Source organism: Leguminivora glycinivorella, chromosome 1 (genome assembly GCF_023078275.1).
Source record: "Leguminivora glycinivorella isolate SPB_JAAS2020 chromosome 1, LegGlyc_1.1, whole genome shotgun sequence".
NCBI classification, from domain to species: Eukaryota; Metazoa; Arthropoda; class Insecta; order Lepidoptera; family Tortricidae; genus Leguminivora; species Leguminivora glycinivorella.
This window is the reverse complement of record NC_062971.1, coordinates 14,520,828-14,547,513: the sequence shown is the minus strand read 5'-3', so window position 1 is coordinate 14,547,513 and position 26,686 is coordinate 14,520,828. Positions and strand designations below refer to the sequence as shown.

The window sequence follows — 26,686 nt, the reverse complement described above, 5'->3', positions numbered from 1 at the left end:
TTAGGGATTAGTACCTACTTACTTTTTTAAAGTTTTTAAAGCCGTCATTAACTGTCATCGTTAAGTTCTTGCTGACTTTAATAACACTTAGGTAACTTATTTAGATAATCGTATTTTACTCGTAGCAGCCATAGTAATTTCCTTGACAAAGTTTCTTCATCGTCATCTTAATGATTCACACTAGGTATAGTATAGGTATATCAATGTAAATATATATGTATGTTTATTTTTATTACGTATATATGTAAGTTTATCTTAAATATGTATAGTTTAATATTCATCTATCCATAGTTTAGGTTACAGTTTCCTTTTCCTTCTTTTTATTAAGACACTGCACCTACTTAATCTTTCTGGTTTAGCCCATTGGTTGACTGGTAGAGAATGCCTTGAGGCATTAAGTCCGCCATTTGTACCTTATTTTGTTGTGCAATAAAGATTAAATAAATAAATAAATAAATAATCTTAGTCTAAATTGTTAGAAGTATTTAGCATTTTTACTTTCATAATATAAAAAAAACGAGCACTTATTTTGCTTTTACAACGGAATTGGTTTAACATATCATTCGCTTTGGGAGATACATAATGTGAATCCTTGGTTTGTATATTTTCTATGTATAAGTTACAATTTATTTCAAGTGACTAATCACTGTTTACTAGAGTCGTTTCATCACCTCACCGTTAGGCTAATTCGTGTGTAATTTCTCTAATGACGGCTAACAGTCCGCGGGAGTAATGCCGGGTTGCGCCCGCGCGCAATTTGCCCGGGTTTCTGCTATTGCGTGCGACAACCGGACCTAACGCGGTCAACTCAGATTCAATAACGCTTTCAATTTTCTTAACCTATCCATCGCATCGCATGGCATCGTATAATACAGCAGTATTAAAAATTTACAAAAACTTCAACTTAAGCAACAATATACAATTTCGACCAAACATAACTTACTCGTATTATTTTAAGGCCTGTGATGTGAGTTCTGGTATGTAGTTTTCAAATCTACCTTGGCCATATACTCAATGTTACCTGTAACATTACATTTTTAAGAACAAATTTCAACTTCAATTTCTTCTTTATTGTTCGTATAAAAAGTAAATATGATAAAGCTTGATGTCTTTAGTTTGTCAATAACACAACAAGTTTTGCAATAAGTAGAGGTGCAGATAAATCAAATTGCACATACCTAATCACATAAAAAAACTATATGATTCAGCACACATAAATAAGCGGTAACAGCCAATAAAACAAAACCATAGAACTAAATAAACTCTCCAATACTTTGTTTGAGAGTAAACAGTATAAGAAGTAGCATCAAACACTTGGGGGCAGTAAAACGGTCAGTTTTACGAGGCCGTAAATCAACTATCGCCGGATCGCGTCAGAAGTCAGTTTTAAAAGATTCAATAAAACTTACTTTCTTTCACACTTATGTTCATACCTACTCTAGTATTTATCGAGAGCTGCAAAAACAATTAAAACTTGTTTTTTTTACTCAGCGATTTTTCACAAAAATTTAAGAGTAGGTATCTATACCACTGCTGGCAGTAGTTTGGTTTCCACATGATGTTTCCGTTCCCGAAAACCGATGAGTAAATATCAAATACGTTTAAGGTTATACGCATCGAAGGTTGTACGCTCTTAACACTATCGTTGCTTTATGGTAAGATTTTATCCATTTACTTAATATGTTTATTGTTTGTAACCTTTATTTTTTTATATTCAACCTATGCATATCACTTTTGTGACAGGGATATAACTGTAATACTTTAATTAAGTCCTCTAGTCTAAGTTAAAAAAATGTATTTGTTAGACTGAACCAAATTCTTAAAAATGTACCTAAGACTAAGTAAGTACCTTACCCAGCTTACCAAACTGCGCCTGTACGAGAGCGATCTGTACAAAGATTTCTATAAATTAGAATCAAACCAGTTTACCTTACAATCTACGATTGTCAATGCGATTAGGACTACGGCTAACAAATTATGTCCTTCTGCCTTAGTTGTGTCGCAACCGTGTCTAAACTAAACCAGATCCTTAGTTAAGATATGGCTTAGCTGTAAAATTTGGCTAGGATGATAATAACTTAACCCTTAATTTGGCAGACATAGAAACATTAAAAATGCCGTTTTTTTGGGTTGAATACTATTTTTGCGGGTCATAAGGAGCCCCGAAAAAATAATGAAAAAAATCATAATCTTTCAGTTTTTCAGGAAAATTATGTTCGGTGTGGCGAACACTGCCAGCTAATCAAGAATAAAAAGTGCGAAGTAATCTACTATGTAAATTTTAAGAAACATACAAATTTATTCATAGAAAATGAACATAAAAGTATTGTTTACACTTTGTGTGCCCTTTGTGTACTTTGTGACCCCGAAACTAGACTTCCTTCGTAATGTTGACACCAAATATCCCAGTATACTCTTGGAGACGGTAAGGGAATGTCCTAGAATTTAGGCGCTATGTTATGTCAAATACGGTTTTATATGCGGAAAATATGCAAAACTTCTTACTGGGGTTCAACTCGACGAGATCATGTTTACCCCACTCAGATACCTGCTCAAGAGAGGCCTCGATTTGAGACACAAGTTGCATTCTGCATTCGGAAACCTGTTCACGATAGGCATTTGCACTACCTATGTACTGGCTATCGCCTGTGCTGTCATCCGAATAATAATAGATAATGCTAGTTACTAGCACATCATTGATATGAAGGATGAACAGGTTCGGTGATAGGATAGATCCTTGGGGTAACCCCTCCGTTAATCGGCCGGATTTCTGATCGTCGATGAAAACTGAAACGCTTCGCCCAGGTAAAAAGCTGGCGACCCACGTGCAAAGCCCTTCTGGGAGCCCGTACGAGGGGAGCTTTGGAAGATGCGTCTTATGCTAAACTCTATCAAAAACCTGGTAGCGATATCCAGGCTAACTGCCAGGGCTTCTCCCTTGTTCTCAATGGCGGTGGTCCAACTATGAGTCAACTATACCAGAAGATCACCAGCGCCACGACTATGGCGGAAGCCGTATTGCCGGTCACTATAAGCTGGTGCTCTTCAGGTACGCTAAGAGCTGGTTATTAACCACTTACTCCATTACCTTGGAGAGAAGAGGGGTTCTCTCATCTGGGCCTCAATGGGTCGATAGTGTGTAGGGTTTGTGCGATCACACTCTTCTTTGCGATTAGATGGACTCAATCAGACTTCCAGGATGACGGCCATTTACCTGAGCAGTGTGAAAGCGAAGATAGGCGCGTTAAAACCAGGTTTAGGTTAGAAGCGCACGTTTTCAGCACAATAGCTGGTATACCACCAGGCCCATTGGACTTGTTGACATTATATATTGTGGGCAAAAAGTGCACGCCTAATTACACTTTGTGTGAAGCGAACCTTGGGCATGGATGCCTTACAGCGCGGGTTCTGGTGTACGGAGGCCATGGTATTTTTGGGGAAGTGGGAAGACTCATGAGAAAGAGGGGTCTGAATCCTCTCTGTAGGACCTTCCTGATGCAAAGGTCATCACGGTTCAACACGGTAATGCGGCAAGAGCACGGGTAGGTACTTTTGCATCGGGATGTGCGTAATTAGGTTAGAGATAATTATTAATTTAATGTATTTAGATGTAAGATTAATGTAATTTACATTTGTGCTCTTTTGCGAAAGAAATATTTTGGTATAAGGTCCACTGAATAGTTGGCAATGTTCGTCACAACGAACATGTAAGCCTGGAACTCAAACACTGCGTAGCTGGCGGTGTTCGCCACACCGAACATGCAACAAACCTACTATTTCACTGTGAAGATGGCAGTGTTCGGCACCCCGAACATGAGTTTTTAAGTGTCACTGACACTAAATTAAGACTTACACTAAACTCGAAACTCTTTAGTTCGATTCATTACCTCATTGGTAACCGTTAAATGTCGTTTTTATTAATGTGACACAATAAAAATCTAATATAATGTCATAAATAACTTGATGATACTTCGCGGTTGCCGTCTTGTCGCGATTTTGCGTGCACTGCTGACATACGAATCTTGCGACGGTAATGAATTAATTTTTTACCAATTAAAAACATACAAAGCTACAATTTGAGTCAAAAGAAAAATTAACAAAGATGAAAATGTGTCCAGTAGATTTTTTTGAAATGTATGTTCGGCACAGCGAACACTGTCCAATTAAGGGTTAAAAGCCTATATTTATATTGATAAAATAACTGAGGAGTGTGTTTTCAAAACGGCTTATTTCCACTTTGAACTTTTTTTGGGTAATCGAGAAAAACATAATTCCATGGTATTGATTTTGAAATTAATATTTAATTCGCAAAATTGTAATACTGTGCATTTATGTGTAGGTACCTAAATTAAATATTTAATTACCATATGTTTTTGAGAATTAAGCACTTTTGATGCGAACTTTTGGGAATTAAGCCCTTTTGTTGTGACCTTGTAGCGTAAATGTTATTATTTTAAAATAGTTTTATTTTATTTTTGGATTTTGTATTAAATTTGTTGATATCAATGTTGTTGTACTACATACATTGGTTTGTCCACATACATTAATCATTACAAATTTTTCAAAATGTGTTCTAAACTTTGATGTTACTCTTTTTTTTTAAGATCAAGGCGAGACTTTTTGAACATTAATCTCAAAACAACACGTAATTTTCTATACTAAAAAAAAATGCATTCATAGTTTAAAAAAAAGAAAAAATGTAAATAAGCCCTTTGAAAAGACACTCCTCAACTAAGGTCCTTGATTGCACTTGTGTCCAAGTTTTAAGAAAATTGAGATTATTGATTCAAAATAAATTTTCCATTTGCTATCTCCGCAAACTAAATAATAAACCAACTAAACATTATATGTACGAGTAATTTCAATTTAATTATTTGCTGTTCCGAAACTATAAATGTATTGGCTTTAGAAAAGAAATTAATTACACGTATCTAGAAGAAAACGATATTGAGAAAAAATACCTCATCACTACCATTACCATGGCATATTTTATGTTTAAAACTTGAAATCTACTCTTAACCGTGTAAATAAATAAAGCGAATAATCTGTAAGGAGATATTGTAAATAAGCATGAGCTAGGGACACCTGTGTTACGCATCGGGCGCGAACAAAAAATACGTATCTGAGTGCATCGGGACAGAAATATGTGGATATGACCGATTACAATCTACAGTTTTCTTATTTACGGAAGATAGGAAATGATTACTGGAATTTTAAAACTGAATAACTATTTCTTAGTATACAGTAATCATTCGCAGTGCCTTTGTGTCTTTCTGTATTTTTGTACCTTCATCGATTCTTAATATTTAAGTATTTTTATTACCGTTTCGTTTTGTTTTTGTCGCTTGTGTGTTGTAACACCCTTGAACACTAATTCAAAAGAAAGTTTTTAATAGTCACATATTTACTGATTAAAGTAACTATTTATTTTAAAAGTCGAAATAAGATGTTATATATGAAAGGAAAAAAAGGTGAAAGGCGCCTAGTCTTACAAAGATGACATAATATATAGAAGAGAAATTTCGACGGCTTCCGCTGTGAAGGGGTGGCCTAGGAGTTCATGGCGTTAGCCCGGATTGTTAAAGACGCCGGTTCGAATCCAGCCTTCGCCACTGGTGGTGTCCGTCATTTTTTCTTTAATATATGAACATCTTATTTCGATTTTTAATTTATATTGGTGTGACTACTTAAAGAAGAAGTTGCGTATTTATCTTAACTTTATCCATATCCACACTAACTGAACATCCCGAGACATCACTACTTCCGTCTCTGTCGCTGAAGCCGGTTCGTGCACGTGTGTAGAACCCGTTTCGCCGACCCAACATTTTATTAATTTGTGTTTCTTATACTTTATATTGTACTGGTATCGCTGGTTTCTTACAGGTACGGGCATCGGAAGATTTTCAATTATATCCTTGTAAAATACACCTATAGTTACGTAGGTAATTTTATATGGCGAGTATACTTTGTGTGTTTACTCCGCGGTTAATAATTATGTGACAGTAGACTAACAGAAACGGCGCGACAAGGCAGTCTAGAAAAAGATAATATTACTGAAGATTTAACAGGAAATTTTTCAATTAAATATTTTGTACTAAATATGTAGCTTATATTGAAACTAAAGTCTACTTACATTATAACGATATTTACAAGTTTAACAACAAAGAAATATAATATATGTACAAGTAATGAACATATACATTTTAAGTATAGTAGCTTTTTTGTCAGCTCGGCCCATTTGTATCGGGGATAGCAAATTGCCTGCTTTTGTCCTGTCCGCTCGCTCGTACGTTGTCTTGCGTCTTGTCATCGGAGTTCAATTGATTTATTCTGTTTCGATTTAAATTAGCTTTATTCTTACATAGTTGGTGTTGAAAAAAACTGTTTATTTGCGTTTTTATATTATTTTGTCCCAAATTAATAATGTGTACGCGGATAAAAAATAAATTATATTACCTACAAAAAATATTTAGCAAGAAATTAAAACATGATAATTTTGAAGTAGGTATTTTACAAAAACGTTCATAATTATTATCTTTGTTAGGTACTGAAAATAAGCATTTTCACCATTTGCACCCTTTTGATGTTGAAACGCACATTTATTTGGAATAAATGGGAATCTCTAATTGTGTCGCTTAACTTCAAAACTGGGTAAATCCATTCTGCTATATTTTTCATATATTCAACCTTAAAGCAGAATGGATTTACCCAGGTTTGAAGTTAAGCGACACAATTCGTTTATTTGTTTCAATTTGGCCACTTTTTTATTTTTTTTATAGAAAGTGTGATTGTACCACAGTAACATTAATTGAATCAAGGTCTCATTGGATGCACCTTTCTCGCAAAATAACCAGCTGCGAGAACATCTAGAACACTTGCATCTACTTTATTGCCTCCCACACCGTCAGTTTATCATACGCACCCAAATTTTAATAGGTATTGCAACAATGTTGAATTTAGCTATAGCCTACTTAGTTGTGTCTGAGGCCACGGCGAAACGATGGTTTTCATTATCAGATCAACCTAAGTCTGGTCGACCGGCGAAGATTGATGTAGCCAAATTAAAAACCTTAATTGAAGGAGATCCGAGGCTAACGAGTCGTACTCTTGCTACCGAGTTAGGCTGCTCTCATGTCACCATAGAAACACATTTACACGAGTTGGGAAAAACTACAAATACAATGTTTGGATACCGCACGAACTTGATAGAGATCAACTAAACCGCCGTGCCGATATGTGCATACAACTTCTGTCTTTTCGCCGCACATTCAACTGGTTGGACCATCTTATCACTGGAGATGAAAAATGGGTCTTATATATAAATCACACACGCAAACGTCAGTGGCTAGCTCCAAACGAAAAAGGAATAGAGGCACCAAAAACAGAGCCTCACCCGAAAAAAGTTATGCTGTCCGTTTGGTGGGATATTCATGGTATTATTCACTGGGAACTCCTACCAAGTGGAATGACTGTTACCGCATCAGTATACTGTAATCAGCTTGAAAATTTAAACCAAAAAATCTGTCAGAATCGTCCACAGCATGCTAAAGTTTTTTTCTTACACGACAATGCTCGCCCACACATTGCAAAAGTGACTCGGCTAAAGCTATTGGAGCTAGGTTAGAAAGTGATACCTCATCCACCGTACTCTCCAGACTTGGCACCTATGGATTACGCATTGTTCAGATCGCTAAGCAATGCCTTGAATGAAAAAAAGTTCGATGATCAAGCCCATCTACGACAGTACATAACTGAGTTTTTTGAATCTAAACCTAGGAACTTCTTCGCCGATGTAAATTGTTAGATTTTTTTTTAATATTGGTGACACCTTACACAGATCAACCTAGCCCCAAACTAAGCAAAGCTTGTATTATGGGTGCTAAGTGATGATATACAAACTTAAATTGATAAATACATACTTATATACATAGAAAACATCCATGACTCGATATTAACTGAATTCACTATTAAATTTACTTAGTAGTTTAATACGTTTGTTGGATTTTGAAGCTCTGTGGACCCTCCTAAGCCTCTGCCACGAGTTTTTGAGGCTTTAGAATACACCTACGTCACTCGATGACGCGAATGAATGTAGATTGTTGTATAGAGATTGTATAGAGAAAGTGACGTGATCAAAACGCAGCTAGGTTATTCTATGCCAAGTGTTTGAGCACTTATACCTATTATTAGAAAGACAATAGTTAATAGTCTTAAATGGGTGATATTTGTACACCTTCTGTCTTCATCAATCAAAAGTTGCAAAACATCAAAAGCAGAACTTTTTATCAACGATCCGACACGTGTATCTATAAATCGGTACATAAATCAAAATGTTTATTAGCGACCTACGTGCTCAGGCGCATGTCGTGGGTGGGACACGGCGCAAGCGCAAACCGCGAACTTCACTCTGAATAACGACCGAGACGAGTAAATCATACCTAACCCGTTCATGATACAAAATTCATATGCCGTCTTTCCCTAAAGTTTCTCGTCTTTTTTCAACAATCATACTTAAATGTCAAAAAACGTCTATTTGAATTCAAAATTAATTCGTATGCCTTGGTTTGAATTTTCTAAAATGTAAGGCCATGTTTATACGTTGATAGTTATATTTGAAGGATAAAAAAAAGGTTTAAAGATGGGAAATTTTTATGAATCACGAAATGCATTGAATGATTTACCGTATTTAAACACAACTTGTACAGTCGGCCAAGAAAGTGGTCTACCAGTTTTTACAAAAGTTTCTGTGAGCTCTAACGATCGCTGAGGTTGACTTGACTTGATATCGTCACTAGTTTTAAAAAATCTCGTATCTCACGATGCTTCTCAAAGTTAAAACGTAGTAAGTCTATATGCATTCCATACATACTACAATTTTCTTTTAATTGACATACGAAGATACAAGTTTTTTTAAAAATAGTGACGATATATAGACAGAGCGATTGTCACTGACATAATATTATTGCAAGCGGAAATCGACCTTGTCTCATGACGTTCAAACGAACCTTACCCGTAGGGTGGTAAACCACATTTTTGGTCGACTGTACCTACACGACAACTATAACATACTAATAAAGTTTATATCTCTTTTCAGATGCCGTCCGACCTTACCACTCCGAGTCCGATATCGACCGTCCGGCCATCGAGCCCCAATGCCGTCTCTCCGCCTCATCATCCCCCCACTCTCCCTGACCTTCGACGACCTGGAGGATGACGTGTTCATCAGTCCGAGGACAGACAATGGCACATCCTTCACGTCAACAGAATTCGCAGCATTTTGTAAAACTAATGGTATTTCTCATGTCACGATTCCTCCATACAATCCGGCGAGCAACGGCCAGGCTGAAAGCTACGTGAAGATTTTCAAGAAAGCTTTCAAAGCTATTCTTCTTAGTGGTGTCCAAAAAAGGATTTAAAAATGAAAATACACGAATTTTTATTTCAGTATCGAAATTCTAAACATTCATCCACGAACCGATCACCGGCGGAGGTTTTATTTGGTAGGAACCTGCGATGTAGATTAGACTTAATGAATCCATTACCTCGGGATTCATCCGATGCAGCATTGTATGAAACCGTTCGTAAAAATCAGTGTTCGCAGATGCAGCACTACCGTGGCAGTAGGAACATTGATTTCAAGCCAAATGACGTAGTTATAGTGAAAGTGTACCAGGGACAGAAAGCGTTTTGGTCTAAAGCGTCAGTGAAAAAACAATTAGGAAGATCGACATTTTTAGTTCCTACACGACAACTATAACATACTAATAAAGTTTATATCTCTTTTCAGATGCCGTCCGACCTTACCACTCCGAGTCCGATATCGACCGTCCGGCCATCGAGCCCCAATGCCGTCTCTCCGCCTCATCCCCCCCACTCTCCCTGACCTTCGACGACCTGGAGGATGACGTGTTCATCAGTCCGAGGACAGACAACGGCAACGATCTCTTCGCGACTAGAAATGTCGAGATATTCGGATACGGGAGTCCGAGGACCCCAGCGGGGGTTCTGTTGAGTCCGCGGAGAGACAGGACGTTCACGTTTCCAGAGACGAGCGAGAAGCATTGGCGGGACAAGGGGGGGACGGATATGGCTGACGGCGTGGCAGACACTGATGTGGTAAGTGGCATTATGCTTAATACTAATTATAAATGTAATGATAAGCAATTTCTAGATTTTTCTTTAAGAAAAAAATCACAAAGGGTGTAAGCACTGCTCTGAGCGGTGAAGGATAAGTGGTGGACATAGGCTAGTACCCGCATAAAAAGTAAGAATATAAAGGGTATTATTATAGATATTTAACTACCAACTATGTTCTAAGTAGTGGGTGGTTACAAAAACCAGTCCAACGATACAGGAAACGTTAATTTTGTCCTAACAATTAGTTTTCTTCGTAAAATGATAACATAAAATCATAATACAGTTATTGCGATTTGCGGTTATTGTCCGAACCTATAACGCCGAAGCAAAATATGTTTATAAGGCGTTTATCTAAAATGCACGTGTCTTGAAAACCTTTGTTTGACCGCAAAAATGATTCACCGATGGGTCGATGAGCCGTTTATACCTATTGTGTCGTGTAGTTTTAAATACTGTAGTTATAAAGGCGGGTTTCACTTGATCGGTTTTTATATGCAGGCGCTTGTGTGAGCTTGGATATGGAGAGAGGTTTTAATGAATTCTCGGAAATGAAATAGGTGTCGTATTATTTTGCAGACTTGTTTTAGTGTTACGTTTTAATAATATGATTGCTGCAAAATATTTATTCGGTACCAATTCTACTGAAATATCACAATACTGAAGAACGAATGATGTTAATGTTAAGTGGTGTTAACTTAGTAGACTTATAATATTGTAAAAAACAGATTGTGTTAAGCTAGTAACATAATATAACATAAGTAACAAAAAAGATAACATTTACAATAAAAATATCGGTAGTTACTTCACAACTAAATTGAAAGCCTACTCAACATCACAATTCAAATCCACGCTTCCTGTAATACTGCTATTTAAAAATCGCAGGCGCTGAAACCACTTCAATCTAAAAATAACTGCAGCGCACAATTACGCAGTTAATGCTGCAATAAAATAAAAAGTGCTGACTGAGACGAAATTAAATCTTTCCAATAGATGGTTTACGTTCAAATAAATTTTCTATGTTGTTGTTACAAACGGATAGGGGATGACAGAATGGGCTTTTATAAAGAAACACACAAAGCTAAGTCCTTAGATAAATTGATGTGTAAAGTACATTCTTATATTTATTTGGGAAATAACATGTAATATATAATATAATAACCAACCATAAGGTCAGTGCGGGCAAGACCGGCATACTTTATTTGAAATCAAGTTTGAGTGGATAAAACTCGATAATTAAAGTACTCATGAGTAATCCGCATGGTCCTATGTTCAAACAAATATTATATTTTACAAAGCTGTAATAATACTTATAAAAATAAAAATCACTTTTTTAAGGTTCGGCGGGTTGACCGTCTCCCCGCGCTGAGTAAGGCAAGACCGTCTAGTGCTTGTTGTCATGTAATTTCATATAAGAATAAGTATCAAAATCATGATCATTGTTATATTCTGTAAAGTATGCCGGCCGGTCTTGTCCGCACTGACCTTAGGTATGAAGGTTAGCATTTTCTCTTTTTTTATTGGGAATACCGACAGCTTAAGTGGCTTAACCAAAACAAATATGTACCTACCAGAGTTGCATTTTGTCACAAATGCATTAGCATAATACCTTTACTTTATTATAATTCATTTACCAGCTATAACTTAGATAAATACGCATAAATCCGCATAATTTCGAGTGCATGCGTACACGCATGATGGCACGCGGGACTGGCCGGCGTCCAACTAGGAACAAACAACCCGCGGACCTAGCATTTATCATGATCTTCTCGTGTACATGCCTTACCGATATCTAGGTATACGAATAATAACAGAGTATACAGAGATAAATATGTTGGTATAGGTTTATAATAAAAATAATATTCAGCTATAACTAGTACAGTCACCGGCATAAATAAGTGATGATTTCTGTACCTTGGCATATTAACGTCTTGTTTGAAATGTCATACGAAATTGTCAAACGATTAACAGCGACAAGGTACAGAAATCATCACTTCTTTATGCCGGTAACTGTACTAATATATATCTCATGTGTATCCATATCAATTCTTGGATAAGTACCTAAATATATATTTCTTATTGACTGGTATGATGAATACAAAGAAATTATATGTGTAAATTTTGAAAGCAAAATATTTTATTTTGTAACTACGAGTATAAGGGCCACCGCTTAACTCAAGATTAGTGGGCTAGCTGTCAACTGTCAAATTTTATATAAAATGGTGGGTTTACCTCGGGTTGACCCTCCATTTTCGGTGGTGCAAATGACCCTAAGTTAGGTATTGTACAGTACATGGATGTAAACGAACATTTTACTAAATTACGAGTGTTGCAAGTTTCTTCAATAATTGTTCAATTTGCCCGATATATTTTATTAATGAATAACTTTCACAATCCATTACAATTCCAAAACGACAGCAAAAAGGCTATTTTAGTCCCCAGAGTAGTCATATCTCGTAGGCAGTAAGTGTGATATGTTGTTTGTTTTTGTCTGAAGTGGGTCAGCTGCCGCCTTATGCAATACTCTACTCGTAGTTTATTTTGGTTAATTTACACGATTTATATGTTTTAAGGTGTAATTATACCTTCCTACTATGGAGAATAATACGAGTCGGTGTATTGATTTAAACACATCAAGTTATGATTAACGACATACACCATGTTTCACTTAACACTAAAAACCTGAAAACCGTTTGTTCAGAATCGAGAGTAGAATCGATTGAGCTATATCTTGATGGGGGTAATATTTTTTGTTTTAATTTGTATTATTAGTTATTGTTTACGTGCCCATTCTACAAATTCGTAATACAACATTGTGCATATCATATTGCAAGAGGTTGTATACCTTTTTTAACCGACTTCAAAAAAGGAGGAGGTTCTCAATTCGACTGAATGTTTTTTTTTTTATTATTTTTTTGTATGTATGTTACTCGATATCTCCGAGAATCGTGGACCGATTTTCAAAATTTTTTTTTTGATCGAACCGGTATAACCCCGAGATGGTCCCATTGGCACCAAGTCAGGGTCTGATGATGGGATCCTGGAGAAATCGAGGGAACTCTTCAAATGTTATAGGCACATGTAATGTTTTTAGTATATTTTTCAAAGGTACACCAGTATTTACGTCTGATGGTAATAATTTTATGTGGCTGAGCTGATGATGGAAGGTCAACTCCTCAATGGTTAGGAGTTTAAGGATAATTATTTCACTACTGTACATGTATTCGGACTGATACATATAATATCACTAGGAACCACTAAAAATCAACTGAGCTGATGATGGAAGGTCAACTCCTCAATGGTTAGGAGTTAAAGGATAATTCTTTCACTACTGTACATGTATTCGGACTGATACATATAATATCACTAGGAACCACTAAAAATCAACAAATAAATAAACTTTTTAACAAAAAATAAAACCGCCTTCAAAAATAAGCGCGTTACAAAACACGGAGAAACTAAAAAGCCAAAAATAATAAACCTTTCAATTCAGATTTCTTATCGTATTGCAATAAGCTAAACATCCAAATTATAAACAATTCAATTATTTTTGGAGTCGGTACCAGCCTGTGTATGGTTGGGTGGGTCAAACAGGCAATAGCAAGGCGACGAACAGGTCTGGTACCGACTACAAAAATAATTGATTTGTTTATAATTTGGATGTTTAGCTTATTGCAATACGATAAGAAATCTGAATTGAAAGGTTTATTATTTTTGGCTTTTTAGTTTCTCCGTGTTTTGTAACGCGCTTATTTTTGAAGGCGGTTTTATTTTTTGTTAAAAAGTTTATTCAGTATTTAGGGGTATTAATACTGGCTGGTTACTTGGACGATTATTTTTTCCGCTACGAGTTTGACGTTGTGCGTCACTTTAATTTTAAAGTTTATCATAAGTCATAACAAATTGAACTCTTACCTAATTACAACCTTGTCATTTTGAATGTTAGGTTTAAATTTGCTTACTGCGTCACCTGTCCAATTTGAAGTTTACTGTGACACAGTTTAACGTGCTTTACAGTGACATAGCTGTCTATTGGTAAACCTTATGTCGTTGCAGTAATGTACACAATTAATCAGTTTTAAGGTTTACGATGGTAGCTAGCAATTATTTTATTGAGTGTAGAGTTAAAAGTCGAGTAGAGCTGCACATAAAATTAAATATTCAATTTAAAAAAATAATAATCATCAAATTAAAAAATGAATATTCTAGATACGTTTAAAAAAATAAAAATCAGTTGGGGTGTCTGAGGTTTTGAGTGATACCGGAAACACGGTGTATAATGTAGACTTATATTAGAGCTCCCGATATTTCGACGCAGTTGCATGCATCATGATCACGGAAAACATAAGTCTAATGAAAATAACCGTGAATCATTCAAAACTCTGACATATAATGTATTTAAGACATGCGACAAATATGTATTTAAACCATTACATTTTATAAGTTAGTAAACAGCGAACTGGTATTCTGGAGACGCAAATCAGCAATTCCCGTCAACTTTGTACAATGCCACGTCAGCAAATTTTAATTGATCCTATTTTGTTACCAACATTTAGTAATATAATTCGACTTTCGTAAGATATATACAGGATAATTGTTATAATTAAGAAAATATAGATACTAGAGAACCTTAATGACGAAATAAAACTTAATAAAATCTTGGTAACAAAATAGGAATTAATAAAAACAAATTTAACTTTTCCCTTAATTTTTGTACAAACTTTTCGAGAACTGCTGAAATACGAGTGCAATTTTCACTTTTATTTTGTTTCTAAGCTGCTTTTATTTGAGATTTGTTATCTACTTCAGTTAGTAAGTAGATATAAATAAATAAAATACGTATATGTTAAAAAGAAGCCGCTTCCACCCTACCGGCGCCTATTCACCGACTTTTGCCTTTACGTTTGGCGTAAAATAAAACTTATTTCAGTATTTAGTACAGGATTAATTGTCCCGCACGCGTAAGGGATAGATTTACGCTTTACGCCCATTGGTCGATGAAAGGGATTTCCGAAATGACCCGTTTTTACTTTTACTTTTATGTATAGTAAAAAGTTAGTGGCGCAGTCGGTGGGGATTGTATTGTTTGTTACTTTTTTAATGGATGAGTGTGGAGAACTGATACTTATAAGAACAAGCAGAATTGTCTTTTTAACATACTTATCCCATTTGTCAAATTAAGAATGAATTCAAGCCTATTCGTAATTATTGTAGTACTATATACTTAATAGACATTTAACAAAATAATGGTCAATTCTCAGTCTCTCTCGAGATCTAGTAATGAAATTTATCTATTTGTAACAAATCACTTAACTCGTCCACTTAGGGCAATATAAATTTAATATTTCAGTAACTTATTATGAAATGTTTCATGTGTTTTTGAAGTTAACCGACTTATATTCGAAATAAGTAATATTTTGTCTGTTATATACAATTATTTCAGAGTTCGTTTTATTTTAAATTAAATAGTTGAGAATTAAAACAGATGCTCTCACAAATCACAATATATTATGTTCTCTAATGGTGGTTTGTTATCAAAACCTTACACTACAAAAGTTCACTGTACCGAACATCTTTCTCAAAGTTATAGAAAGGCCTTCGCTCGCCTGACCTTGCGCCCGCAGTAAACCCGCCTGCAACTGTGATAACACCATAACGAAGGGTGTTAATGCCCAAACACTAAGCGTGTCTTACTATACTTTACTGCAATAGCGGGGCATTGGTATGTCTGCCAGATAATTAAAAAAAAAAGTTATTGACAGGGTAGGGCAGGACTGTATCTTTTGCAGCTACTACTATAGACTGTGACCCTGTAGACGAATTAGACCTTTTATTAAGGTCAAGGGTAAGTGTGTCATAAGGAGAAGTGTGTCTGGCCTTCACATTTGGCACCCGATAATCAGTGCTTATTGAGAGTTCATACGTGGGCTTTTTCAGAATTTGGAACCCCCCAATTAGCGTAAGTTGTTAACAAAAATTAATTCGCTGTCAGTTTCGTGACGGCAATTAAGCATAAAATCTGTCTAAAAATTTACTTTTTCCACATTCTGAATTTACACAAAAAAAATATTTTATAGAAATTTCATGCTTAATTATCGTCACAAAACTGACATTGAGTTAATTTTAGTTAACAATTTACGCTAATTGGGGGGTCCCAAATTCTGAAAATGCCCACATTTGCCACTAATTGTTAATTAGCAAGTAGCAAAAGTATGCATACACAAAACGCCTGTAACAATGAGTAAAAAGGTAAAATGTGAAAGCCAGTCACACCCCTTATGACACACTTACCCGTTTATTGACCTTATATCAAACTTAAGAAATTTTATTCCTCGCTGTTAATTCAAATTCAAATAAATACCTAGTATTTAACAAAGACAAGAAACCCATAAAATTAAAATATGTCATGCAGGATAATAAAATATGGGCCAAATGGGCACGAATTAAATATAGGTCCCAGTTCTAACGTGCACCAAACTCATGCGGCTGCACAATATTACATAAGCCACTATTCCCAGTTCTGATTCACAGCGGGAGAACTTACGGAATTAAACGCAATAACACTTGAACCCCTGTCTAATTAAGCGATAACCGTCCACGCACGGATTATACGCGTAAATTAATCGGAATACACTGCGAAATGGTCCTATCACTGTTATTAGTCATTGTGAAATTGTATGATATGAAACAATGGATTGAAATATGATGCCATCTTCTGATTGTCTATTGCAGAATATGATACGGGCGTGCATAAAATTTACTTACACACATAATACTGGGTCAACAACAACATTAAATTATTATAACTTGAAAAGTGTTGCTTATAATTATAATTATAACAAGACCCGACTAAGCTAATTTCTCACCAACATGAATAAAAATGCCCATTACAAAATTTATCAACGTCGGATTGTCTTAGAAATTTGTCAGCTGCTTGGCTACATTTAGTTATTGCAAATTTTATGTAGAATTAGTTTTAATTTCTAAAAGGCTCTAGTTCAGGCGTATACACTAATAGAACCACTATCTACAAAAGTAACATACATATTTGCAAACAACTGTTTAGATAGATATATATATTCATATCTTTACTTCATTACTTATCCTACGTTTAGTGACAACTTTACGACTAGGCCCACGCGACGTGGTCAAGTCTAAAATACTAAATTATTTCGACTCTTATTTCCTTGACATAAGTATGAAAACATGGTCAGAAGTGAGTGCATTATCTAAACTAGTTTAAATGATCAGTTAACCCTCTTAGTGCTTAACTGATCTATTGACTCGAGTTAGCGCAAGCTTATAGGTCAATTCAAACTTACAACGATATAAGAAACATACCCTCGACATCGTGCGTCTCGCTCGCACCAATACAGCTACTTCTTAGAGGCAAGCAAGAGCGATATAATGCAAGATATCCGAATGACATTTTTCAGATGTCCTAATGATATCAGAAGTTGGAACTGTTCTGTTAATGTGGGGCAGCTGTGCTTCCGTGGTTTGATCGCTAGGTCGTTCAAGGTTTCACAAGTCAAAATGCAATTGTTGGACATCTGCTTGAGCTAGTCTATAAAATAAACTAAGCTGCTGTCTAGGAACACCTCATGAGCCGGGGCACAAGCAGTGAAAATGAAATGATGAGATGGCCTCACAGTGATGGCTAAACGAGGGCTGTGATAACCGTAACTGGGACACAAAACTAGCTTTTAAAACACTGCTAGCGGTAAAACCATTTCCATTTTCATTAAATGAACCATAGGACAAAAACAAATTTTGTCCTATGGTTGCTCTATAAATTTTATTTATTTATTGTCCTATATTATAAGACCTACTTCGTGTATTTAGGACAACTATAATGAACAAAAATGATCATCTATTCTTTCCCAGGATTTCAGCTATTTTTGTACCACTATTTTTGTTGTGGCTTGAGGTCACAATAACAAACAAGCAAACAGATTATTATTATTATGATATTTTACAATTTAGTAATTATTAATCCATAGTATATATATTATATATATCGTTGTCTGAGTACCCACAACACAAGCCTTCTTGAGCTTACCGTGGGCCTCAGTCAATCTGTGTAAGAATGTCCTATAATATTTATTTATTTATAAATGGGAAAGTGTGTGTGTCTGTTTGCTTGTCAGTCTTTCACGGCAAAACAGAGGGACGAATTGACGATTTTTTAAGTGGAAATACTTGAAGGGATGGAGAGGCACATAGGCTACTTTTCGTCTCTTTCTGACCCCCACTTTCTTTAAAACGGGGGTGGAAGTTTGTATAGAGCATTCCGCAATTTTCGAATTTAACGCGAGCGAAGCCGCGGGCAAAAGCTAGTGAAAATATAATTATCATTCGTTTTATTTTTACAAATAAATAAGCAAAAGTCACACTTGCATGTGTTATAAAATATGACGGTATATGTACTTCAGAACAGCATGCAGAATGCAATAAAATGTATAGAGTATTTATATGCAATAAATACTCCCAAACAATAAAAGTTCGCACGGAATCGTACCCGCTTTAATACGCCATAACGCATTGTTCCTGGCCTGTAAAAATAGCCATTCAAATTATCCCCCCAATAAAACAGTAGGCACTGTATCACTCACTCGAATAACTTATGAGATTTTTACACTTTCCGATACTTTCACACTGTGATTTTCGATACTACTTATGTACCTGAACGATACTTATACAGGGTGTAAACCTAATACGGGCGAACCTCTTAACGGTGGTGAGTATAGGACATAAGAAATGTAATTAGATAACTTTTACTTAAAATTGAGATAAATGTTTTATCCATACAAATTAATTCGGCCCGCAACGTAATGCAAACACACTCTCGTTTAACGCTCGTTGACCGTTGTCATTGATTGTCATCGCAACCACGTTTACAGTACATTGCTGCTGGATTTTTTTTCAAAAATTCATTATGGGGTGAAAATTAAGAGTAACTCAAAAACACCTCTTAATTAATGATAACAATATTGAATTATATGCCTGGTTTCATTTATCGCCCTTATTAGATTTACGCGCTGTATAGATAGATAAAGATGTATGTATATATTTTAGCTGAAAGTTTATGACTTACACGTAAGTACCTAATTGAATATCAATTTAACCGTATTTTGAGGTCGGAAATATTATACATATCACATATTTCCAAAAGGCCGACTGGGTATTATAATGAAGCTTAATTTATAAATCATCACAGGACTCTCGGGTATAGGAAGCTGACTTCTACTACGTTTGTAATTTTTAAAACTGCAAAATAATTTGTATATCCAATTATGAATCTAACTACATCATAGAACTACGGATATTGTATCGTAATCTTGTCGTATAGTGTAAACTTCTCAATTGTCAAGTCCTGTACTAAACTTTACGAGGGCATTGTTTTATTAATATCTATAAAAAGTGCCTCCAAAAGCTTTTTAGCTTTAGTTAGGACTTCCCTGTTCAGTGTTTTATGGTCATGCTAAGTTTAGTTTACAATTCACTTTTAGTGACTTGTGAATTGTGACTGAAAGTCTTATGTCACAACATTATGAACTATTTTTGGTTGACTGTAATATCGCGTTTAAGTTTCTAGATTATAGTTTCCTATCAAATATCTTACCTCATATGTTGCTTTGCGTTACATTTGATTTGAAACTCTATTGAACACCACATAAGGTTTGTTTTTTTTTATTATCTATTGCATGCAAGTTTAAATAAGTGTTATTGCGATTTGCAATAGTTTATTGAACTATATTCCTTTATTTCAGCTTAGATATTTTATTGCTTTATGATGTCGGTCTCTTGAATTGCACTTGATATGTTAAAATCTTAATTAAATTCGTTGTTTGGATTTCGTAAGGTTATTGCTAGCGAAGTATTATTGCTTAATGATACGTCCCTTCAGGAATAGGAACAAAACATAATATAACAATAAAACTAGCACTATAAAAGGTAAGTTTTAGTGGAGGAATGTGATTTATTTACGATATGCGTTCTTGCATAAAAATAATAATAATATGCTAAATTCAAAATGTAGAATCTAGAGGTAGAATTAGCTGGTCCGCGAATAGATAAAACGTACGTGCTAGTCGGTCGGTTTAAACCCGTTATATTATGTACTTACTTGCATATTTTAAGTACCTATAAGGGCCACTTGCACCAACGAAAATGGAAGGTTAACCTTCCATTTTATATGGAATTTGACAGTTGACAGCCCACTAACCCTGAGTTAAGTGGTTGATGCAAGTGAGCCTAAGGGGTTAGCACTGATTAACTAGCACATAGTCTATTCGCGGATTAGCAAAGTAATCTTCAAGATTTTGAATTTAGCATGTTGCAATGTTTATCCATACTAATACATATTATAAATGGGAAAGTGTGTGTGTCTGTTTGTTTGTCCGTCTTTCACGGCAAAACGGAGCGACGAATTGACGTGATTTTTTAAGTAGAGATAGATGAAGGGATGGAGAGTAACATAGGCTACTTTTTGTCTCTTTCTAACGCGAGCGGAGCCGCGGGCAAAAGCTAGTCTAAAATATTTGTGCACCCTATAGTTACTACAAATTAAGCATAAGATGTTGTGATTGTAACACATACTTTTCAACGTTGATTTAATATGCACGGCAACATGTGTGCATACCCGTATTTAAGGCGATTACGTCCGCAGGTAAAAACACCCCTCAGTTAAGTAAATTAAAAAATACAAATCCTCTTACATGCAAAATGTTTCACAAACCAGTATAACTTTGCATTTCTTCATAAAATTAATGCTTTGTAGCATTACTTCCATTCTTCAAAGATAAAAGACAAGTATTTACGCAAACCTGAGTCAATGAATGGGACAAATATACGAGTGCTGACGACAAGGCATCAATTTCTAGGAGTCAATTTGCATATACGCGTCAGACGGAATAAATAAAAAATAAATTAGAATGCTGGAATATCAGTTAACCTTCGAAGTTTGATAGCGTATTAATTGAAGACTTTAAGAAATGAAGCAGGTAACATTCAGAATAGTAGATAAGCGAAATATACAATAAAGGATAGTTTAGACACAATGCTGAAGGGGAGTAATTAAATTATCAGCCCTTTTAAAAGTAGCAGTATCTGCAAAAAAAACAGTCATTTAATCATTGGGACAGCAGACACATACGTATTTAGCTGAACATTTATATTGTAACAATTAATAATATCATCCACAAATGAAGACGAATATTTAAATTAATTTCCAATTTTATCAATATTGAATGGAAATAACAATCACCTCAAACCAAATCGTAGGAGCATAATAATAACCCACGTCATACTTTGAAGTTGAACAAAAGATTTTTTACCATCCACGACAAATCGGTTCAAAGGGATTGAAAGAAACAGGGGATCATTTTCACTCGATACCGATCCGGCTACTAGAAAAAATATATTTTGTCAATGAAAACCAACCTTCTCGCCAAGTAGATGAGGTTCAACGTTGGTTGTGGAAATCCGGGAGCAATATGCAACGTTATTTACAGTTGTAAGAAAAGAGTTTTTATTTTATGAATCCAGTCGCGAAATGAAGTTCGAATTTAATTTAGAAATATCTAATTTTCTTGTGAAAGGGATGATGTTTGACAAAGTCGGTATTGCATAAAATTGAAGTAATTATTTCTTGGGTTTATTTAGATCGGAAATCAAATCTTTATATTTGAATCTGCAGGTAAGAAAATAGATGAAATATAATAATCTTAGTGAAAAGCAAATACTGTTTATTTTGATGAATAGGTAAATATAAAAATATATGCACAATACGATAGCTACCCCTAGCTTTGCAAACTATAACAGATAAGCCTGGCACTAAAGCCAGGACGTAACGGAAAATATATTTCCCACTATAAACAGTTTATGATCGTTCACATGCTCTGTTTTATGAAAGATAGGTACCTGGCGGCAGCGGTTAGCTCACCGTTTGTCACGTACGATTGTAACTAAAATATGTATGTGGTTCTGAAGAAATATCGATTAAAAATGTATAAGAAGGCAGCTCTTTTATTAAAAAAATATGGAGTGATGTTTATCGAACACACAACAGCTTACAAATTTGTATAATTTGATAGCATTGAGGAGGCACACTGACATTTTATTCCGCCAGGCGGCGCCTTATGCAAGTGCCTAGGCATGTCACTGTCATTCATATGTGAGAGACAGAAAAAACATATCATCTTCTCGCTCTCACGTATGAAATTATTTATCTGTGCAATGGACTAATAGCCATCTGTCATAACCTTTCTGTGTGCCTCCTCATTACATTACAAATTAAGTAAAAGTACGCAGAGTAAGAACATGTAGATCATAAAGCATGCCAGCTGACACAATATTTATGAAAGTAATTTACTAATAAGGAATTTTCGAAAAGAATCGGCTTATATGTGAATAAAATGTAAGCTAAAGTTACTGTTTCCCTGAAATCAAATCCATACTTAAGCGTATCATAATAATATGTGAGTATTATGATTATGATATATCGACATCTATAACTTTATGATCCCATTCTTTATGACACCGGCGATTAGCCAAAATCCTTACGACGCAATCGTCAATAATGTTACCAAAAACGTATAACTCAATTTTTATTGTGACGCTTTTATGTCCGATTTTTTTCTTCTTGGGGTCCGTAGGCATATGATAAGATGAACCACGGTTTGATATAATTTTTGATGTAGTACAAAGCAAAATCCTTACCTGTGACAAAAATTATAACTTTTTGCAATACCTACTTTGTAAGATAAATAGGAGTATGTAAAGATGTAGAGCGAAAAGATTTTCCTTCGTATTCCTACGGAAACGTCCGAACGAACGTGTCATATTATTTCAGTCAGTCTCAGTACAAGCACTACACTGTTTTTAAACTAGCAAGACAAATACGAACGCTTCCGAAAAAAACACGGAGAAACTAAAAAGCCAAAAATAATAAACCTTTCAATTCAGATTTCTTATCGTATTGCAATAAGCTAAACATCCAAATTATAAACAATTCAATTATTTTTGTAGTCGGTACCAGACCTGTTCGTCGCCTTGCTATTGCCTGTTTGACCCACCCAACCATACACAGGCTGGTACCGACTCCAAAAATAATTGAATTGTTTATAATTTGGATGTTTAGCTTATTGCAATACGATAAGAAATCTGAATTGAAAGGTTTATTATTTTTGGCTTTTTAGTTTCTCCGTGTTTTGTAACGCGCTTATTTTTGAAGGCGGTTTTATTTTTTGTTAAAAAGTTTATTTATTTGTTGATTTTTAGTGGTTCCTAGTGATATTATATGTATCAGTCCGAATACATGTACAGTAGTGAAAGAATTATCCTTTAACTCCTAACCATTGAGGAGTTGACCTTCCATCATCAGCTCAGTTGATTTTTAGTGGTTCCTAGTGATATTATATGTATCAGTCCGAATACATGTACAGTAGTGAAATAATTATCCTTAAACTCCTAACCATTGAGGAGTTGACCTTCCATCATCAGCTCAGCCACATAAAATTATTACCATCAGACGTAAATACTGGTGTACCTTTGAAAAATATACTAAAAACATTACATGTGCCTATAACATTTGAAGAGTTCCCTCGATTTCTCCAGGATCCCATCATCAGACCCTGACTTGGTGCCAATGGGACCATCTCGGGGTTATACCGGTTCGATCAAAAAAAAAATTTTGAAAATCGGTCCACGATTCTCGGAGATATCGAGTAACATACATACAAAAAAATAATAAAAAAAAAAAAAAACATTCAGTCGAATTGAGAACCTCCTCCTTTTTTGAAGTCGTATAAAAATACGAAAGAAAAGCTTTTCGCGCTATATCTATATGTAGGTAGCTATAAAAATAATAGTCGTGATTATAACTAACATAGGGGTTCCTATAATTTTCCACGTAATCCAAAATATGGTTATCACGGTCATTAGAAAAGAAACCCAACGATACCAACTCAAGACTCAACTCATTAATAAATAGAACCCAGGTTATTGTCGCATACACTGGATTTGTCGTTTATAGTGACGCGACACGCGTCGATACCAATCGATACATTTTATGTCGATTTTAATTTGTGTGCTCGTAAAAGTCAATATGAAGCATAGAAGATGGCAGTTTGGAGAGTTGGCGTTTTTTAACGATGCCACTACACCAATGATGTGACTTGGGTATTTTTATATTTATTTAAATTTATTCAATAAAGCAATGGTTTCTAGTAATGTATCAAATGTAGTAGGTAATGTTTTTTTTTTTGATAGGTACCTACCAGATTGGAAGTTTTGTCCCTCTTGTAACCATCACTTTAATTTTGTCCAAATGAATAGACTACTCTGAAAATACAATAAGTTTTTCCATAGCGTAAAGGTTATAATTTCATAATTTTAAGACGATACGGTAGGGGTCAATTCTCCATACAAACGCTCTCGACTATTTCCTCCCTGGTTTTTGAAGATAGAGCAATGATTTTTTCAACACAGATTGTTATTATTTTTATCTGTGTCGGACCGTTTTGATTTTTTTGATATTCTGCTTTTTAAAGATTCTAGAGCCAATCAAAAAATTCCAAAAACGACCTTTTTCATTGTGGCACAAAAAAAGGTGTGGTACTCAAGATTGGTAACAATTAACCAAAAAAGCTAAACGGTCCGACATAAATTATTTCATTGTTATGCAGATTTTCAAATTTCGTTCCGATTGATTAAGTTTTGAAGGAGGAAACAGTCGAGAGCGGAACCTCGATTTTAAAGATTTTTTTGAAATATCTTTTGACTGAGTTGTTCTTGATGGACAATTTTTTTTCGATAAATCTAGTTAATAACACTTGTATATTTAACTAAAATTTCCAAGTTAAAAGGGGGCTCCTTTCCATTTTAGCATTTTCGCTACCGTATCCTCTTAAGGCCTTTACTTGAAAAGAGGAATTTTTCATCTAATAAACCCACATGTTTTTTTGTCCCAGTTTTTGCATTGTTAAATAAAATAAAGTCAAAATATTCTTCATACATTTTCAGCATAAGTATAAGTACCCTATACCTACATAAGCATTCATTACGCTTGTCCTTTACATATAAGTAATATAATCTATAGCTGTATACATTTTTTTAACCCCGCGCTATCACATTTACATTGTTTAGTTCAATTACGAAAACTGGCGTCTGAATAACCTATAAACGGGAACGATCGCCATATCGATAGTTTACGTCGACATTTTCATATCGATATTTTGATAGTTTCGATAGAATGAAAGTTTTATTCGATCGTTGAAGTTTGATGAAAGATATGAATTCCTGGCGACAGTTCTATATGACAATGTTGCTTTGTTTGTGTCAATACTTTGATGGTGTTTTAATTTTGCTAGTTTTTCAATTTATTCGGTCTAACAATGTAGATGTGATATGAATTTAATAGATTTAATCCTATGACAAATATATTGTAAAATTACATTTATTTATGGCTTCGTAGCTCAGGGTTATTAGATTTTTAGGAGAACCGGCGGCGCGACAAACTGTGTTGTAGCTACTGACAAACACTTTCTAATTAATATTTTCAGTATATATGTGCTGTAATATGAATTTGATGTTAGCGTACGTAACTATGCCAGTTTGGACATGTTTAGTCAGTTTTATAAAAAACCGGATCAAATTATAATCTTAATTGATTATTATATAGATTTACTTTAAAGCGCTTATATCTAAAAAGAGCAACTCTTGTTACAAAATTTTAATAACAACAAATTCTTAAAGATATTTACTAAACGGTTTTAAAACATAAAACTGTCAATAAAAAACGCAATTAGCACTAAATAGCCCGATAATGGACGGTACCCTTTATCACTATAATACAGACGACCATAAAAAAGTAACAGCCTGTATACAGCGTTAAATTACGTTACTTTCCATGCGCACGCGTCGTTCTCATAAAACGCATATAAAATATATACTTGGAACTTACAGCCCCGATTTGTCCACATTTTTATGACAAAGTTATGTTATTTTTTCGAACCACATCGATCCATACTGAAATCGTTAAATTAACTTTACTGTCAATTAAAACTTGGTAATGAGATTTGATCTTTGACGAGCTTTTAAATTTTATTGGACGCAGTTAATTTTTATTGGCCATTGTTATATAAATTTGTTGCTGTCGACAATCCGTTATGGAATGTCATCTTCTGCTTTAATTTTTATTTGACACAGTGATAGTGAGGTAAAAGTACTGTTAGTGCTCGATATCAGTGTACCAGCAGATTCCACATGCAATCTTTTCATCTATTGCAAGTCAAGTGTTCGTTTATTAAATAATATTTTTACGAAATTCATATTATGAATAAAAATGTACCTCGTAGAATTTACAAAAGGGTCTTTTAGGTATGTCAGTCCTTAAATTCATTAATTTTTTAGCCGCCAATAGGAAATCTTTATCTATCTCTATTGTAATGTTATTACTCCCTACATTTTAAACTATGTTATTTTTACTGCAAGGTATGTGTTACGGACCCTGTATAATGCATTATAATAAATAATCTGGGTATAGCTA

At 34.8% G+C, this 26,686-nt stretch overlaps 2 protein-coding genes across 2 annotated transcripts in view; both read left to right on the top strand.

The window, feature by feature from the left end:
- LOC125228280 overlaps positions 1-9,215 on the top strand; it is a 95,374-nt gene extending 86,159 nt beyond the window's left edge. Inside the window, exon 2 of the mRNA XM_048132780.1 lies at positions 9,095-9,215. Coding sequence (XP_047988737.1) covers positions 9,095-9,192 — 98 coding nt within the window. The 3' untranslated portion in view covers positions 9,193-9,215. The remainder of the gene's footprint in view (positions 1-9,094) is intronic.
- Positions 9,216-9,601: 386 nt separating this feature from the next.
- The window catches only part of LOC125241308, a 28,048-nt gene continuing 10,963 nt past the window's right edge, over positions 9,602-26,686 (top strand). The window contains exons 1-2 of the mRNA XM_048150107.1: positions 9,602-9,620; positions 9,788-10,116. Coding sequence (XP_048006064.1) covers positions 9,602-9,620; positions 9,788-10,116 — 348 coding nt within the window. The remainder of the gene's footprint in view (positions 9,621-9,787; positions 10,117-26,686) is intronic.